Source organism: Asterias amurensis, chromosome 11, assembly GCF_032118995.1.
Source record: "Asterias amurensis chromosome 11, ASM3211899v1".
Lineage (NCBI taxonomy): Eukaryota > Metazoa > Echinodermata > Asteroidea > Forcipulatida > Asteriidae > Asterias > Asterias amurensis.
In genome coordinates this window covers 4,491,521-4,507,823 of record NC_092658.1, presented here as the reverse complement: position 1 = coordinate 4,507,823, position 16,303 = coordinate 4,491,521, and the positions used below count along the sequence as shown (strand labels likewise).

The window sequence follows — 16,303 nt, the reverse complement described above, 5'->3', positions numbered from 1 at the left end:
CTCTGAAGTAGCATAGATTTTGAGAAAAGGTAATTTCTCACTAAAATATTAAAATACTTCTAGCCAGAAGTCTTTTATTTTCTATCTGAAAGCACACAATTTTCCATTTTTCACAGGCTTGTTTTATTTATGCTTATGTTGGAATAGGCCAAGTGAGATGTCTTTGACAATTACCAAACGTGTCCAGTGCCTTTAAAGGAACATACGAAAATTGATCAGAATAAAAAAAAAAACTACTATTGCTCTTTTGAGTCTGACCAACCATGCAGAATGACCCCATCTTTAGTTGTTTTGCTGCATCCAGTAGCAATACACTTGATCGGCATTGCCGGGAAAATGCAAGAATGTGTTTTTTTGAAACCTACAAACTCACGGCTTGGACTTGCATGTACTTTGCACGTGTGTTTACTCTACGCATCAAGGCAAAGTCTGCCTCGATTGACGTCACAAAAGGTGTAGGCGGAGTCAACCCCCAAGCAACTTTATATATGTTTTTTATCATATAAATCGTGACAAACAATCACTGAACAAAACTGTTTTGTTGTTACTAAACATATACTCTTAATAGGTTTGAAAAAAAAATAAAAGTTTTATTTCCAGGTGATTTTAAGGCACCATCACAACTGAAGAGAAAAGCTCGCCTCGCGCGATGGTCGTAACATAGAGAAGGCTAGTGTCCTTTCTCGATGGTCCCAACGTATACACGGATTTTGACGTCGTTAAATGGTGTTACTGTATAAAGTTGAATAGATTGACTTCAATCCAATGCCACGCATTATTGTTGTTTTTTTCAAGCCAAATTCAAGCTTCGTCTTGATTGAGTTAAAGAACATAACATACCTCCTTTTCGGAACTTGAAATATTAGTTTGAGTCCAAGAGTCAGCGCATGCTAATAGTGGTTTGATCTCCCCAAACCAACGTACACCTCACCACAACACCAGGACATGCCCCCCCCCTTTATTCCCGTATATGAATCATCATTTACCAGTTTTCGTATAATGAGAGGGTTCCGATGTACACCATGTTTCAATCCAACTCAGTAACTATTTTATTAATATAACTAAAGTTATCAATATAAACCACAAGGGAAACTGACTAAAGTTATAACTATTCACTTTGTTCGCATCCTTGAATGTTGATGTGTGTCTTGAAACTCCTTCTTAACATACCTGTTCCCACACGTTTGTTTCCTTTTATTTTAAATTTCAACCCTCATCTTGATCGAAGGGCTATTAATAAACATTATGCACATGACGTCGTAGAAGTAGGGCGCCCTCGCCTAAGAGGTCTAAAGGAGGTTGTTCATTGGCCAATCATAATCGCCGTGCAAACATATCTGTGCGCTTCCAATGTTCATCATTGAGCAAGTTCTGGTGGCGACTAGACTGGATTACACCGACTAGACTAACCAGAAACCAGCCTAGGGAGAGTGACTACACCGAACGTCGATATGGTAAATTCGAGAGCTATATCACAGTTTCTGATCAAATCTAGTAGCTTTAAACCCCAAACTTGCTCATAGCATCTTGACGATGCGATGCTGGTATACTTTTAGACCTTGCATAAACCATAGTTGCCATTTTACAGGTAAGCTCTATACAGACAGCAATAAAACAAAAACCTCCAAAGTTAAGGGCCATAAATCAATGTGACATGCAAGGCCAACTCGGGACCTGATTTAAAGATGCTATGTCAGATTTTTGGCCGATTTGACCCCAAAATTTTGATTTAAAATTCAATAGGTATTTTGATGACGGTCGAGAAAGTTACAAGCTTTCATTTGATCCATTGCTCGAAAAAGTCCGCCAATTATTTGTAGCAGTGAAATAAAGTGCTCAAAATTAGTTTTTGTCGGGATCCCGACAATATATCACGTGACCAATTGTTATGTGTTTCATTAGAAACGTTTTAAATTGTTGTCATGGTTCCTGACCATTAAAAGTTAAAGTTAAACTTTTTTTCGTTAGAGCGGGTGATACTCTTTGAAATACCATTCACTCAAAAGAATCTATTTTTTAATGTTTGGGGCAAAAAATCTGACATAGCATCTTTAATGGTACATAATAATCCCCTTTTTTCCACGACACAAGTGTCATTGTGTTTGTCATTGATTTGGGATGTGGCCAGACACATGTTGATTCACGGAACTTCCCCACACATTGCCACATTATGCCATACTGCATTTCACTTTGCTAGTTTCATGTCCATTGAAATGATATTCCATGAACAGCAAGAAATGAAAGCCTGAGATGTCACGTGATTGGAATATGAATGAATTCTGGTATGCAACCTAAAAACCTCATTCCAGGAAGATTTGAGAGTTTTAGGGTAGAGTAATTCATTTGATTTCCCGTGGTAGTTAGATCCGTTTTAGTCAAAAAAACTTGCCGGATATCAATATAACAGATGTTAAATGTGCATCGGGGATAAAGAATATTAATTTTGTTTTTTTACCCATACACCGATGTCTGTTAGCACTGTGTACTCGGTACTTTCCAGAGTCCTGTGAAAAATAATTATCACAAGCATGTTACTGATTGTCCTGATTTTTTTTAAGGATTCCCTTTTTGAACAGAGTTAATAGAAGAACCAAAAATTCCCAAAATGAAAAGCACAGCGGTAGTGGCAGGTTTGATTCACAGTCAATAAAGAATTGTGATGCTACCGCAGGGTTACATCACAGTCCATTTACTGTAAAATGACTATGTACAGTAAATCAAACCCAACTCGTCACTCAGGGTATTTTGCTTTTATTATTTATCGCTATGTTTAATTGAATCGGATATTTAATTTTGATAAAGACACCTGACTCTATTGTTAATTGTCAAGACCAGTCTTCACACTTGCTGTATCTCAACATATGCATAAAATAACAAACCCGTGAAAATTTGAGCTCAATCGGTCGTCGAAGTTGCGAGATAATAACGAAAGAAAAAACACCCTTGTCACACGAAGTTGTGTGCTCTCAGATGCTTGATTTCGAGACCTCAAGTTCTAAACTTGAGGTATCGAAATCAAATTCAGTGGAAATGTACCTTTTTCTCGAAAACTACTCCACTTCAGAGGGAGCCGTTTCTCACAATGTTTTTTTACTACCAACCTCTCCCCATTACTCGTCACCAAGTAAGGTGTTATGCTAATAAATATTTTGAGTAATTACCAATAGTGTCCACTACCTTTAACTTTATACAGACCTCGTTTGACAGGGAAAAGAGGAAGAATATTGGTATAGTTAAAGACATTTAGTGCCACAAAGTTACCCAACTTTCATGTATAGGCCCACTGAACAGGCAGTGAGAAAAAACAGGCACGCTATTGTTCCTGCTTATGTCTGTACTTGTAACAATCAGAAAAACTGTGATTAAATAGCCTGAAAGTTCAATAAACCCTTCTCCTTATGAACAAGTAAACTGCAGCTCTTGTGCCCCAAAAGATTGTCCTACTTTTTTTAAAAGGATCAAATTCATGCCTGAAAAACAATAACCGGACATTAAGTTCACAGCTCCTTATATCAAAAGGCGGTGCGGTTAAGTGCGCATTACTTCCTCTTCCGACACATAGGCTACCTATCCTGTCTTTGTTTTACCTTTTCAATTTACTGCTTGATCGTCCATTACGTCGGGTATATATGGTTGAATTGAATCTTTGATGACACACGCTTCAAGACAATGTGTAATTTTGCTAACTACTCCTCAATTTTTGGCCATAAAAATGTACTTGGTAAAAAGAGCACCGGAGAGCTGTTGATATGCCATACAATAATTGTATTCTGTTAAGAGTTTCAGGTATGAGCCTTTCGTAGGCATCTTTTCTGCAACATCGATTATCTGCCAACTTTTCACAGGTTTGTTATGATTGCTGGGTTGCACCAATGAGGAAAGTGGTCGTTGACCATTACCATCCTGCATTACAAAATTATAGAAATAGAATGCAATTTTCTTGTCGATAGTTCTTTACGCTTCGATTAGGGGAGGGGCTATGACTGCCGAATACTCACCCATTGTAATACATTAGCCGGAGCCAATTCAGCCATCAGAGGCCTTCTCCAAACCTCGGCATGTCCCAGAATCCGCCGGGAAAAAACCGTGCAACCCGACAGAGCTGAAGCCGGAGCCCCAAGCCACGGTTTGGAAAAGGCCATATAAAATTACTCACCTTTGCACTGGCAGTAGCATTCTGAATAGAGGGCGGTGTTCACTGTTCACCAAACTAGGTTGCATTAAAACGGTCTTTTTTTTTTTTACTTGAGTATTAAGGAGGTGGAGGTTCAGCATAAATTCACCATGTATACCATGTGATGTGAACTTGTCTGTGTCTGACCCTGAAAAGACGTGGCTTAACTTTTTAATTGTTGATCAACACACCGCCCTTGTTAAATTCAACATTGTCTGCAAACTTTCAATTAAATAAAAAATACCTACCTAATTAATTGCTTTGTTTTCAAGAAAATCAACTCAATGTTTGAATATCGTGTCGAAACAGAAGCGGTCTGTTTTTGTTTTGCATTCATTTATGGCTGTTACTGTTTTCCAACGTGACGTGACGTTTGAATAGAAAATGTCTATGGTCTTTGGAACCATTTTGGTTCTCGGTATGGGGCATGGTGTTTATGGTATCCCAATTTCTATTGTGTATTTATTGTGTACTTAGAATCTGAGGAATTTGGTAGAGGGTTTTAGGGGGCCCTCTGTATAAGATGAAATAAATTGTTCACTTTGAGGTCATGGGGTACCTTTTGCTGGAACAACATGTATCTATGAATATAGAAAGGACAACTCCCGTATACCCGTGGTATTTCACGCTGCACTTAAAATTCAGTCCGATTTGTTAGCTTTTCGGCCTGAAGACAGGTTTGATCTTCAGAAATGGCTAAACTCAGTTTCCTCTGTTAGAACTGCGATTATGTTTTTACTTTTGTTAATACACTCTTGAAACAGTGTTTTTCCGAACCATGCTTCTGGTTTGTCACGTGGGTTTGTTCATCGTTTGTCAAAATAAAAAAAATAAAAAAGTACAAGAAGCATCTACATTTTGTATTAACTTATGTTTTATTACTAAAACCAATTCATAAATAAAAACTATAAATACAATAAATATATTTCTAAAACGGCATGTCTACTCAGAAGTATAAAATACAAGAAGTACACTATTTACAAGAATTTACAATTTAATTGTTGAATTAGATTCATTGTGAACTTTACTGCTTTTTCAAACATTTTCTTTCTTTTTAAGACAGGCTTCTGAAATGTCCCTCTTGTCAAACGCTCTTTTCAAAAACATTTCTTTTCAATTTATAGGAAACAATCAGTTGTTAAAGGCAGTGGACACTATTGGTAATAACTCAAAATAATTATTAGTATAAAACCTTCCTTGATGACGAGTAAAGGGGATAGGTTGATGGTATAAAACATTGTGAGAAACAGCTCCCTCTAAAGTAACGTATTTTTCGAGAAGGAAGTAATTTCCAACGGATTTGATTTCGAGACCTCAGATTTAGAATTGGAGGTCTCGAAATCAAGCATCTAAACGCACACAACTTCGTATATGACAAGGGTGTTTTTTTCTCTCATTTTTATCTCGCAACTTCGACGGTCAATATTGAGCTCAAATTTTCAAAGGTTTGTTATTGTTGAGATACACTAAGTGAGAACACTGGTCTTCAAAAACACTACTAAAATGTTTAACAGTGAGTTATGTTAAAGAGAAAATATTCGTTTGGTAATCACACTTAAAACTATATGGAAATTAAAACTCACTTGGTTAGAAGTAGGTCCTACAGCAGCTTTCATTTTGAGAATCATTTCACTTTGAAGTAACGTGTTTATGGAAAAATATATAAGCTACTATCCCCCCAAAAAAATTAAGTTGAGAAGCGTTACTGACAGAATTGTCCCTCAGGTAGTGTGTTCCAGCTACGGTTTGCGGATTTTCGGCGATTTCACAAGTTGGTTTTATTGTATGCATCCAGGATGAAAACAGTCACTAATGTTTCCGAATCACTAATGCTGGGGAAGGTATACTTTCCCATTAAAAGGATAATGCTGTATGTATACTAACAATAGAGGAATGAGTGTAACGGCTAGTCCCTGCAATATAGGAATGGTATACAATGGCTAGTTTCTGTAAGTATGGCAGAGTTGGCAACTCAAGTGTAAAAACTTCAACCAAGTGTCGACTGTAGAGGGCGCTACAATCGTATTACGCGAACATGACAAAACGTCCATGCAAAAAGCTCTTCCAAATACAAGTGCTTGATTTTGTTTTCCTTTCTGCCTATATGTGCAGGTTGGTAAAACTACAACCGAAACCCACTTTCAAAACACTCTTGGTCCGCATCAAAATACCTCTTTTTTACATTCCTTTCTGTAAAATCTATAATCTGAACCAGTTAATCAGGGTTTTTTTTTTAAGGGCAGCCTAAAAAGTCAGTGTACAGGTCACGTGCGTTATCATAGCCTGTCAAGCTCAGGAATGATTTAGTAGTTGCGTCCCATTTGAATCTGTAGTAGACTGGTCTGTGACCGTGGAAGTAAATGATGTATGCGTAGCCTGTATGGAAGAGAAAACCAAAATAGAGGGACAGTGAACAAAATGTCTTCAAAATATCTATATTTTGTTTCAACGGGTTTTTTGGTACCTTTTGTGTATTTTTTTTTTTTTTACCAATACATGAATCCCCACTTACTGTAAATGAAGATGTACGTAATATAATTTTTCTGTAGAATTTCCTGTTTCATTTAGTCGTGACGTTTTTGAAAAAAAGGGAAACATTTTTAGAGCAAGTTTTTTTTTTTTCAGGAGAGTCGCGTAAGTCTGTGGCACATGCTTAAGATATTTTCGTGAAATTGCTTATTGCTTATTGCTTACAATTGCTTATTTAATAATTGTTATAATAAGCTGTAAGTTTAATCTTTGGACTCTAATGTTTTGTGTCGTACAAAAGGTACCCAACCCTTATAAAACATTTTGCAAGATTTCAACCCATTTTCCCAAAAGGTGAACTGTTGTAATGGTGAATTTAAAAATGTCCATGAGGATTACCAAAAAACTTAAAGAGACGAAGCTTTTGAGAATAATCTTATTTGCATTCAAAATGTCTCCACACATGATAACAATACACGTAACTTTGTTTATTTTAAAAACAATTTGCAAGGTTTCTTAACGAAGACCCCATACGGGTACCAGAAGCCTTTTAGATTTTCATTTCAAGAAAATAAATCTGAACAATGAAGTTGTTTCTCTTTACCGTCATTGTAGAACGCTGCTGATGGGAACTTCTCCGCATCAGGAAAGACCTGATGTATCCTCTCAGGTGACTCAGCCAATACTCCTTCAAACTCATCTAAGATGTAGGTGTTCTTCGCCTTGAAGAAGTACGTCTTGCCCACGTCAGCAACATGCAAAGCCGCTGTCATTTTCTTAGGGAGGCCCAGCTCTCGAACAGGGCGAGGGAAGTCAGGTTCGTCTTCGGCATTTGTGGTGTTGATGTTGTACATCTTGAAGAGTGGCGGAGAGGAGCGGGCTGACTTGTACATCCAGTAGTTGCGACCTTTGGGGAAGATGGAACAAGTTGAGAGAAAGTGAGTTTATTTTCTCTGATATTTGTTATGGTCTCCTCCTGAGCCAAATTTCATGTCGCTGCTTAACGGTAAGCAAATTTGCGTGCTTACTGTAGCAGGCAAATTTGCCTAAGCCTTAGCCTATTTCATAAGTTAGCAGAATAATTGGGCGGCCTTATTGCGTGTTTAATACCGTGGAATTGCATTCTGACGTCATTTATTTTCGTGCGGTAAGCACCGGAAGGTTACCAAAATCGGCCGCTAAGCAGCGCTATGAAATTGGGCCCTAGTTGGATAGTCTATTTCAAAACTAACATAAGAACATGTAGTCTACTAGTCTCGCTTTAGGGAAGGTATACGTTTGGTAGCCACTCCTAAAATTAATGGAAATACAAACTGTTGGTTATAAGCCCACAGCAGCTTTCGACAGTGTAAAGCATTTTGAGAAACATGTCACTTTGAAGAAATGTGGTTATGTAAAATATATCAGTTTGTATGTCCCACAATTTGAATATTATATACTGTCAGTGAAGTTCTCATAATGTCTATTCGTATTGGATTATTCTTCCTGAACTGGACATAATTCGCTATGGATTTTCGGCGATTATATTATATCTAAAACGCAACCTCCTTTTTAAATGAAATAGTTTTGCATGTTAGTTTTATTGTACCTTTATAGGCCCATTATATGGGATTACAACAATAGAATGGTTCAAAGGAACACTTTGGCTTAAAAAAAAAAAAAAAAAAGTAAAACGATTTATAATAAAAATCGAACAACACTGAGGCTTTGCTATTACCTTTGAAGAAGTGGATTTTCCGATCGTAATGTCTTTCGTAGCCAGCTGACGGATGTCTGGGAAGTTTTGGGAAATATGTTCTAGACAGTTCACCCTCGGCATCAGACAGCAAGTTACCTTCCAAGTCGAACCTCCAAAGTTTATCATTCTGTTGATTTGAGAAAAACAGTGGGCTCCGTAATAAACCGTTTCTTTTGATTATTTGTCCATGGTGTGAAATAATCAACTTTTTACAGCGATTGTTAGTGCTACATCCCTTATGTCTGAAAATACTTTTTAAATTAAATATTATTTTTTGTTGAATGACATATTATCATATCAATCTGGGCTCAATTCATAAAACTAGGTAGCACAAAATAAAATAATGATGCTAAGCACAGGAAAATCTTGCTTAGCAGAAACTGGTTACCAGCCAAACTTCCATGAAGTTTACATTATTGAAACTGGTACCCACTCCTTTTTTTATTGACAAAGGTATTTTCTACCTAAAACAGCATGAGTCTGTGGGAAAGCAACAAATAACCAAATCATATAAAAACTAGACAAAGAGTCTACTATAGTGAGGTGAGAGCTCTGTTTTGTTGCGATTTTGTTACACTTTTTGTGGATGATGGATTGCTTACAGTCTGTGGTTTTGGCACAGGCCAGGCATATCGTGATGACATTACAACTTGCGGTCACCCTTCCATCAACATACAACATTATAAAATCGTCGGTCGTAGTTGGGAAAAAACTTGCACAAAAGCACCTTCGATGTTATGCTTTCTTGTTCCTTTCAAATAATTTGTGATTTTTCTTTTGAACCAGTTGCTCAATAAATTGTGGGATTCCTGATTTCGTAGCTCATTGTGCAGCGTTTGAGCTTTTGATTATTGAGCGGAAGTCCGTGTGTCACTTCAACGAAGTCCAAAGTGCAGAAACAACTCGTTTTTGTTTTCATGCAATGTGGCGTGACTATCGCTGCAGTATTTTGTTGGGAAATTGCCAAGTCGTTCTTTACTGAAGTGTATAGCAACATTGGGGGAAAACAGGTCAATCTAACCCATCCATACAATAATTCCCAAGAGGAGTTAAATGATTTATCAAGAATAAATGGTGCAAATTTGCGATCCACTTTTAAAAATTGCATTGCAAATTAGCCAAGTTGATACAGGTGAAATCGTTCACTAAAATCGAAGCAAAATTTGCAAAGGATCGAAGATTAAATTATCCGCGCGCCGTATCATGTTCAAATTCTCACAAAAACAAAATTGAAAACCTGCTGAAAAATCATCGGCATTAGGCTCAAAGTTTGCTTAATGAAGCCACAGGAAAAAATATATTGTACAATATGTAAACCGATCATTTTACCCCCTTTTTTACAATCTCTGGAAGCGTAAAACACTGCTTGGCAAATTTCGTTGCTTAGCAAAAAAAAAAAGGTCGAGCACCAGCCACAACAACGTAAACCCTCTGGATTGTTATCTGGTAATCAGTTTCTGCTAAGCGATATTCTGTCTGTGCTCAGCAGAATTTTGTGGTTAAAGGCTTCGTGAAATGTCTCACTGGTCGCAGCTCGATTAGGTTACCAACACAATCATATTCCACTTACCGAGAATGTATAAAGCTGATCACGAATATTGATGACGGTGCTGATTGGGGCAACGCAGTAAGCTGGGGGTGGTTGAGAAGTAGTTGGTGGGAGGGTGGGTGGGTTCGGGTTGGCTCCTGTAGGAGAAAAGTCAAAATTAATAATGGACAATTTAGGAAACGAGCAATTAAGTTTAGTGTTGATCTTAACGTGGACAATAAGAAAGAAAACTGTTTGTTTACTAAAAACGTAAGATTTAACGTTGATTCCCAGTCCGATTAAGCCTGACATTATTTCCGGGTAATTTTGCCCAGGAGACTGGTCACAAAAATTGTGATTTTTTTTTTGCATCAGATTCTTCGCAGTTTGAACCATTGCTGTGTGATTTTGAAACATATTTCGGTGGTCAAACTGATCCTTGGGGGACTCGGAGCTCTTTGACCCAGGTACATTTTGACCTAGGAGTTTGCGGAGTAATACAATTTGAACAACGTGTAAATCTCTTTTGCAATGAACAAAAGCCGGTGGACGATGCCTCGTTGTTTCGAGAGCTTCTGTTCCAAGTGAAGACTTGACCCAACTAAAAATAACAACTTATTTTACAATATATTTCATAACATAATCAAATACAAAATGTCCAAATGTTTATGCCCTCGTTGTCAGACATTGCATAATGGAAGTTTGTCTTGAATTAGGATAAAGTGAGATTTGTTGAGAGGTGAGATTTAATAATAAATTTACCATAAATTGACTGAATAGCATCTTTATCATCTCTTGGGAGAACAAAGTCCGTGACGAATGTCTTTCCCCACGGCCACATGAGTGAGTTGGGAACATTGGAATGATCCAGACCTAGGGTGTGACCTATCTCATGGGCGGCAGTGTAGAAGAAGTTCACACCTAAAGACGAGATAAGAAAATAGATACATAACATTAGTTGTCAACCATTATTTAAAGCCATTGGACCCTTTCGGTACAGTAAAAAAAAAGTTCACAGATTTACAAATAACTTACAGGGTTTACAGAAGGTAGTGGTGACAGACTTCTCTTGAAATATTATTCCATGAAATGCTTTACTTTTTGAGAAAACATTAAAACAATATCAATTCTCGATAGCGAGAATTGCGGATTTATTTTGAACACATGTCATGACACGGCGAAACGTGCGGAATAACAAGGGTGGGTTTTCCCGTTATTTTCTCCCGACTCCGATGACCGATTGAGCCTAAATTTTCATAGGTTTGTTATTTTTATATAGAAGTTGAAACACACGAAGTTTGGGCCTTGGACAATACTGTTAACCGAAAGTGTCCAATAGCTTTAAACTGACTTCTCTAGAATGGTAAAGGTCGTGGTTCGAATTTCACCCGAGTATTGAATGCATGTGATTTTTTTTTCGTCACAGAACTAGGGAAAGTACTGAGAACAGGCTAAACAGAGTGCACATCGGTGTAAGAGTAAAACCCAAATTAAAATGATTTATCCTGATGCAAAATTATCATCTTCGACTTCTTATAATTGCACCATTTCTTTCTAGGGCCGGAGTGTGTTCTCTGATTGATTCAATGGTGTGATGAATGACGTCATGAATACGTCAGTCTTATAATTAAAAATAATGTTCATATTTTATGACACTCTATGGGAGGGATTTAAAGGTAAACCCAATTGTAATAAGGGACCAATTCATTGTTATATTTAAAAGAAATATCCAAAGCATTTAACATTACAAGCTAAAAGATTTAATTTCAAATATTAAAATGGATTGGTCACAATATATCACAATCTTAAATCCCTCCCATTTAGAGTGTACTTATCTATAGGTTGTGTATGCGTCAAGTTTAGCTTACCGTTTAAAACACCATGGGTGTAATTTTCGTCCTCGTCAAAGTGTGCATCTCCGTCCGTGGCGCCCCAGTTGCTGTTCGGTGAGAACGCGTGAGCCAGGGTTCCTCCTGGACCGTCAAACGTTGGGTCATCCTCCACGTCAGTATGACGACGTTTACCGAACACCAACCGAATATCTGCCGCGTTTTCATCTTCAACTGGCTGGAAGGTCAATGGTGTGACGTCACTCCAGAGCTGGAAAGCTTTTCGGACGTCTTCAACCACTTGCTCAGGAGTGATTTCAGAGGGCGGCCCGGGAAAATTGATGATTCTGTTGGGAAAAAAAAAACATTTGTAAATGTAGGTATTAGCAGGTACCCGCTGCCAAAACATAGGAATCGAACTGCCTCTATAGCATAGGGCATTCTCGGTGGTCTAGTTGGCGTAGGGTTAGGGGTTCAAATTCCACCCAAGTAATATTATGCCTGTGATTTTGAAAGTTCTGAGTATACAGTGCTATACACATCGGTGTAAGGTAAGGGTAAAACAAACAAAGTTATTAAAACATAAAACATCGTTGTAATTCTAATCTCAGAAAAAAACCTGCCCATGAAATAGTCGTCGAGTCGGTAATCACAACATACCTTTGTTACCTGATGTAGTGTAAATATTTGACTATCCGACCATACTAGGCATTATTATTACGATTTTTAAGCTGAATGAAATGCACAGGTCAATAAACTTGCGCAATGTTTACTTACTTATCGATAAGACAGAGTTGGGGAGGGCAATTAGTATTTGGAAAGCCCCGCTTGAAAGGAAACCTCAAAAATGCAGAATTAAACATTGGCTTAGACTAAAACTTGTTTATTTTACACTTGTTTCGTATGTCGCAAACTTACAGTAAATATCACGCAGCGTTTATTCCATTGCAGTTTCTATTATTAGAATTCCAGGTTAAATCAATTGTTATGGCAATTAAGCCAGCTTGCACCTGCAAGCTCACACATTCGAAACTGATAATGACCCCAAACCCTGTTTGTTATTACCGTAGAAGGTTATCGATACAAAAACACTATTATTAACCAATTACAGTTTGAAATGAAAATTGGAGCTGTCAGATTGTTAAAAACTTACTTGTATGTAAGGCCATTCTTGTTCCATTGGTACGGCTGGCCGGCAATCACGTACCGTCGTCGCCTAATTTCTGTGCCGTTAATCGACGCGTTTGTCCCCGCAGTGTCGTTGACTATGACCGGATCATTGACCCCACACCGGGGTTTTGCAATCAGCTCTAACGTAGCTTCGTCTATCTCGCCAGACTCGGAAATACCTGCAAACTTCTGGAGCTGCTTGATGGCTTTCTCGACCGACTTTGCTGGCAACACACCGTCGGCATCTTTATTGGGATCCTTTTTAAAGTAACCGTACTTTGCTAGATATTCCTGAAAAGAAAAAAAAAAACAGTTAAAATAATGAATAAAAAAAAAAAAAAATGAATGACTTAAAGCCATTATACACTTTCGGTAAACAGTATTGTCCAAGTCTCACACGTGTATCACACCTTATAAATAATATAACAAACCTGTGAAAATTTAGGCTCTATCGGTCGTCAGAGTCGGGAGAAAATAACGGGAAAACCCAATTTTGTTTCCGCACGTTTCGCCGTGTCATGACATGTGTTAAAATAAACCCGTATAGTTCTCGCTATCGAGAATTGATATTGTTTTAATGTTTTCTCAAAAAGTAAAGCATTTCATGGAACAATATTTCAAGAGAAGTATTTCTCCATTACCTTCTGTAAACCCTGTAAATTATTTGTAAATCTGTGAACTTTTCTTTTAAATTTTATTGATCGCTATTTTGTTGTAAATTGTTTGCAAAGAAGCCGATCTGACAAGGTACTGTGGAAAGTACTACTAATCCACTCAAATTTTCACATTAATGTGTGAAAGATGCAGTGAGTAATACTGAAAATAAAGTTTTCAACAGCCTTTATTTAATTTCATTTATAACAAAATTCACTTCCGGAAACATAAATCCATCTTCTGGAATGTATAGAGCTGACTATGACAAGTATAGTCATAGAGTGTCATTGTTTTTGTGTGGTCAATCATAGGCGTATGAATTAAACCACAAATCTGTGAACACTTTTGCTTATTAATTCATTTTGTGAGTGAGGTGAAAATAGTGAAAAAACGTGCCCAACGTTTAACATTGGACACTTTCGGTACAGATTTTTCTTTAAGTTCACAGATTTACAAATAACTTACATAGTTTACATAAGGTAATGGTGAAAGACTTCTCTTGAATTATTATTCCATAAAATGCTTTACTTTTTGAGATAACATTAAAACAATATAAATTCTCGATATCGAGAATAAATACAGATTTATTTTAAACATGTCATGACACGGCGAAACGTGCGGAAACAAGGGTGGGTTTTCCCGTTATTTTCTCCCGACTCCGATGACCGATTGAGCCTAAAGTTTCACAGGTTTGTTATTTTATATAATATATATGTATAAGTTATGATACACGAAGTGTTGGCCTTGGACATTACTGTTTACCGAAAGTGTCCAATGGCTTTAACTTAGGTTACAAACGAAATCAGCCGTTGCAGTTTCTTGTTAAGGTTTTCAGATTCAGTTTTCTCAAATATTAATGACTTATTTCAAATGAAAATATTTCACAGAAAAATGTTATTCTTGTGGATGAACTCTATAACTTACTATACAAATAAAATCTATACTTTATTAATTTCCTCACCAATTTTATGTGACACAATTAGTGAGGAAATTAATGAAGTATAGATTTGTTTTAATGTAAAAAAAAAAAAAGTGAGAAAAAGTAAAAAACTTATAAATCATTAACTTAATATAACACAATAATACTTACGTATCCCTTGGCTTTATCGGCTTCTTGGGTTGCTGGTCTACCTTGCTGCGTTTCATCTTTAAAAGGTTTACCGTAGACAACGGCCGCACACATTACCACGAGACACAATAACTCCACTCTTCTCATCTTGTTGTTCTACAAATAATCCTCACTGGCGGGAAATTCAAATCAACTTGACTTTATAGCTGTATCGAGCTCCCTGTCTCTGTCTCTGTTAATGGTCTTAACACATGTTTGCACACACTTTTATACTTACCGAATGGGCGTGGTTTCTGGCTCTCCGTCAATGAATGTATCGCGTGAATACCTGTGTAGCTTATCGCAATGCAGTGACACAGCGTATAGGGGATGGTAAGGATGACGTCATGTCCCGAGCGTAATATACCCTATATGGACTTCCGGGTAAAAGCCGTATGTTACGTTTTGTTGCTTGTATTCAACGACGGCTGTTTCATTTATTCCATTTTAGTCAAACTTGTACTTTTAAACTTGTTCTTTAAAATGTTCGTTATTGTGTGCAGATTCTCCATATTAATGGTAACTTAGTATAACCGATTCCAAAATCAGACTAAAGGATCTTGATTTAAAAAAGAAATGTTGGAATTAAAAAAAATTGGTGTATGGTTGATTATGGAGGTGGCCAAAGGTTGAAAAGAAAACTTGAATCATGCCAGCATTATCTCCTTATTGGATTGTTTTAAAATGTATTAAGGTTTACTCTAATGACGAATTAAAATGCTGCATTTTTTCCGAGGCCACTGAAGAGAATGAGCAATCTATAATGATTATCTTTAGTCGTGTATTTTAAAGGATGTGATTCTGTGTTTTAGTAGTCAGGGTTGATATAATTGAAAACAAAGGTTTGTCATTCTGACAAAATTACATACCGGCAATGCACTTTCACTAGAGGGTCACGTAATACATCAAGCGACATTCTGATAAACGTCATGATTAACTTACCAGTGCAGTATAATAATAAAGCTTTATCATACCTATGTTAGATCTATGTGTCATTTTCTTCTTTAGAATGATCAACTTCAAATGAGGAACTATACGGACCTATCCCTCCTTTGTAGTAGCTGTAATATCACATCTTGGTTTATCCCATGAACCGAAATACTTGACCGTTTATACGAATTGCCAGTTTAGACCCGGTCTAAAGACCAACACATGAAATAACAACAAAACATTCAGTTCCAATCGGTCATCTGATTCACTGAGAAAAGGTGACATCCCCACTAACTTGTCTGTTGTCACTATTTATTTTCAGACGTTGGATTTTGGACCCGCCATATTCATAGAAACTATATAAATTTAGAGTGTTTAAGAGTGGTTAAGAGCATCAAATTCAAGTTCTGGTTCTACGTCACCAGAGTGTGGGTTCGAATCCCGGTCGTGACACCTGTGTGATACTTTACTATAATTGCTTCTCTTCACCCAGGTGTATAAATGTGTACATGTGAAGGTAGAGGTTGATATTGTGAATGAAAAAGCTTTTGGAGCGATATAAACTGTTGCCCAGGTTGCATACTCCCAAGGGAGCTGAGAAACAGTCAAAGGGGTATTATTGGCCCTATGACCAGGGCACTAATGTAAAGCGCATTGATACGCTATTGTGAAATGCGCTATATAATAATTTAATATTATTATT

General features: G+C 37.1%; 2 protein-coding genes across 2 annotated transcripts in view; one reads left to right on the top strand and one right to left on the bottom strand.

The window, feature by feature from the left end:
* Window positions 1-5,068: 5,068 nt before the first annotated feature.
* On the bottom strand, window positions 5,069-14,861 carry LOC139944264 (collagenase 3-like). The gene is made up of 8 exons (XM_071941250.1): window positions 14,653-14,861; window positions 12,892-13,199; window positions 11,778-12,085; window positions 10,672-10,830; window positions 9,952-10,067; window positions 8,361-8,508; window positions 7,248-7,550; window positions 5,069-6,550 (listed from the first exon to the last, which is right to left on the bottom strand). Exons 1-8 carry the CDS (start codon window positions 14,776-14,778, stop codon window positions 6,408-6,410), a joined length of 1,611 nt encoding a protein of 536 aa, XP_071797351.1. The 5' UTR covers window positions 14,779-14,861; the 3' UTR covers window positions 5,069-6,407.
* The window catches only part of LOC139944266 (interstitial collagenase-like), a 94,261-nt gene continuing 85,410 nt past the window's right edge, over window positions 7,453-16,303 (top strand). Inside the window, exon 1 of the mRNA XM_071941253.1 lies at window positions 7,453-7,581. The gene's annotated coding sequence lies outside the window, so the exon portion shown is untranslated. The remainder of the gene's footprint in view (window positions 7,582-16,303) is intronic.

What these genes read in the sequence shown, in the direction of transcription:
- LOC139944264 (XM_071941250.1), bottom strand. Translation starts at nt 14,778, where the DNA reads ATGAGAAGAGTGGAGTTATTGTGTCTCGTGGTAATGTGTGCGGCCGTT. An exon ending in CACCCATGGTGTTTTAAACG is followed by an intron (nt 10,831 to 11,777) that starts GTAAGCTAAACT and finishes TCTCGTCTTTAG; the next exon opens with GTGTGAACTTCTTCTACACT. An exon ending in AGCAGCGTTCTACAATGACG is followed by an intron (nt 6,551 to 7,247) that starts GTAAAGAGAAAC and finishes TCTTCCATACAG; the next exon opens with GCTACGCATACATCATTTAC.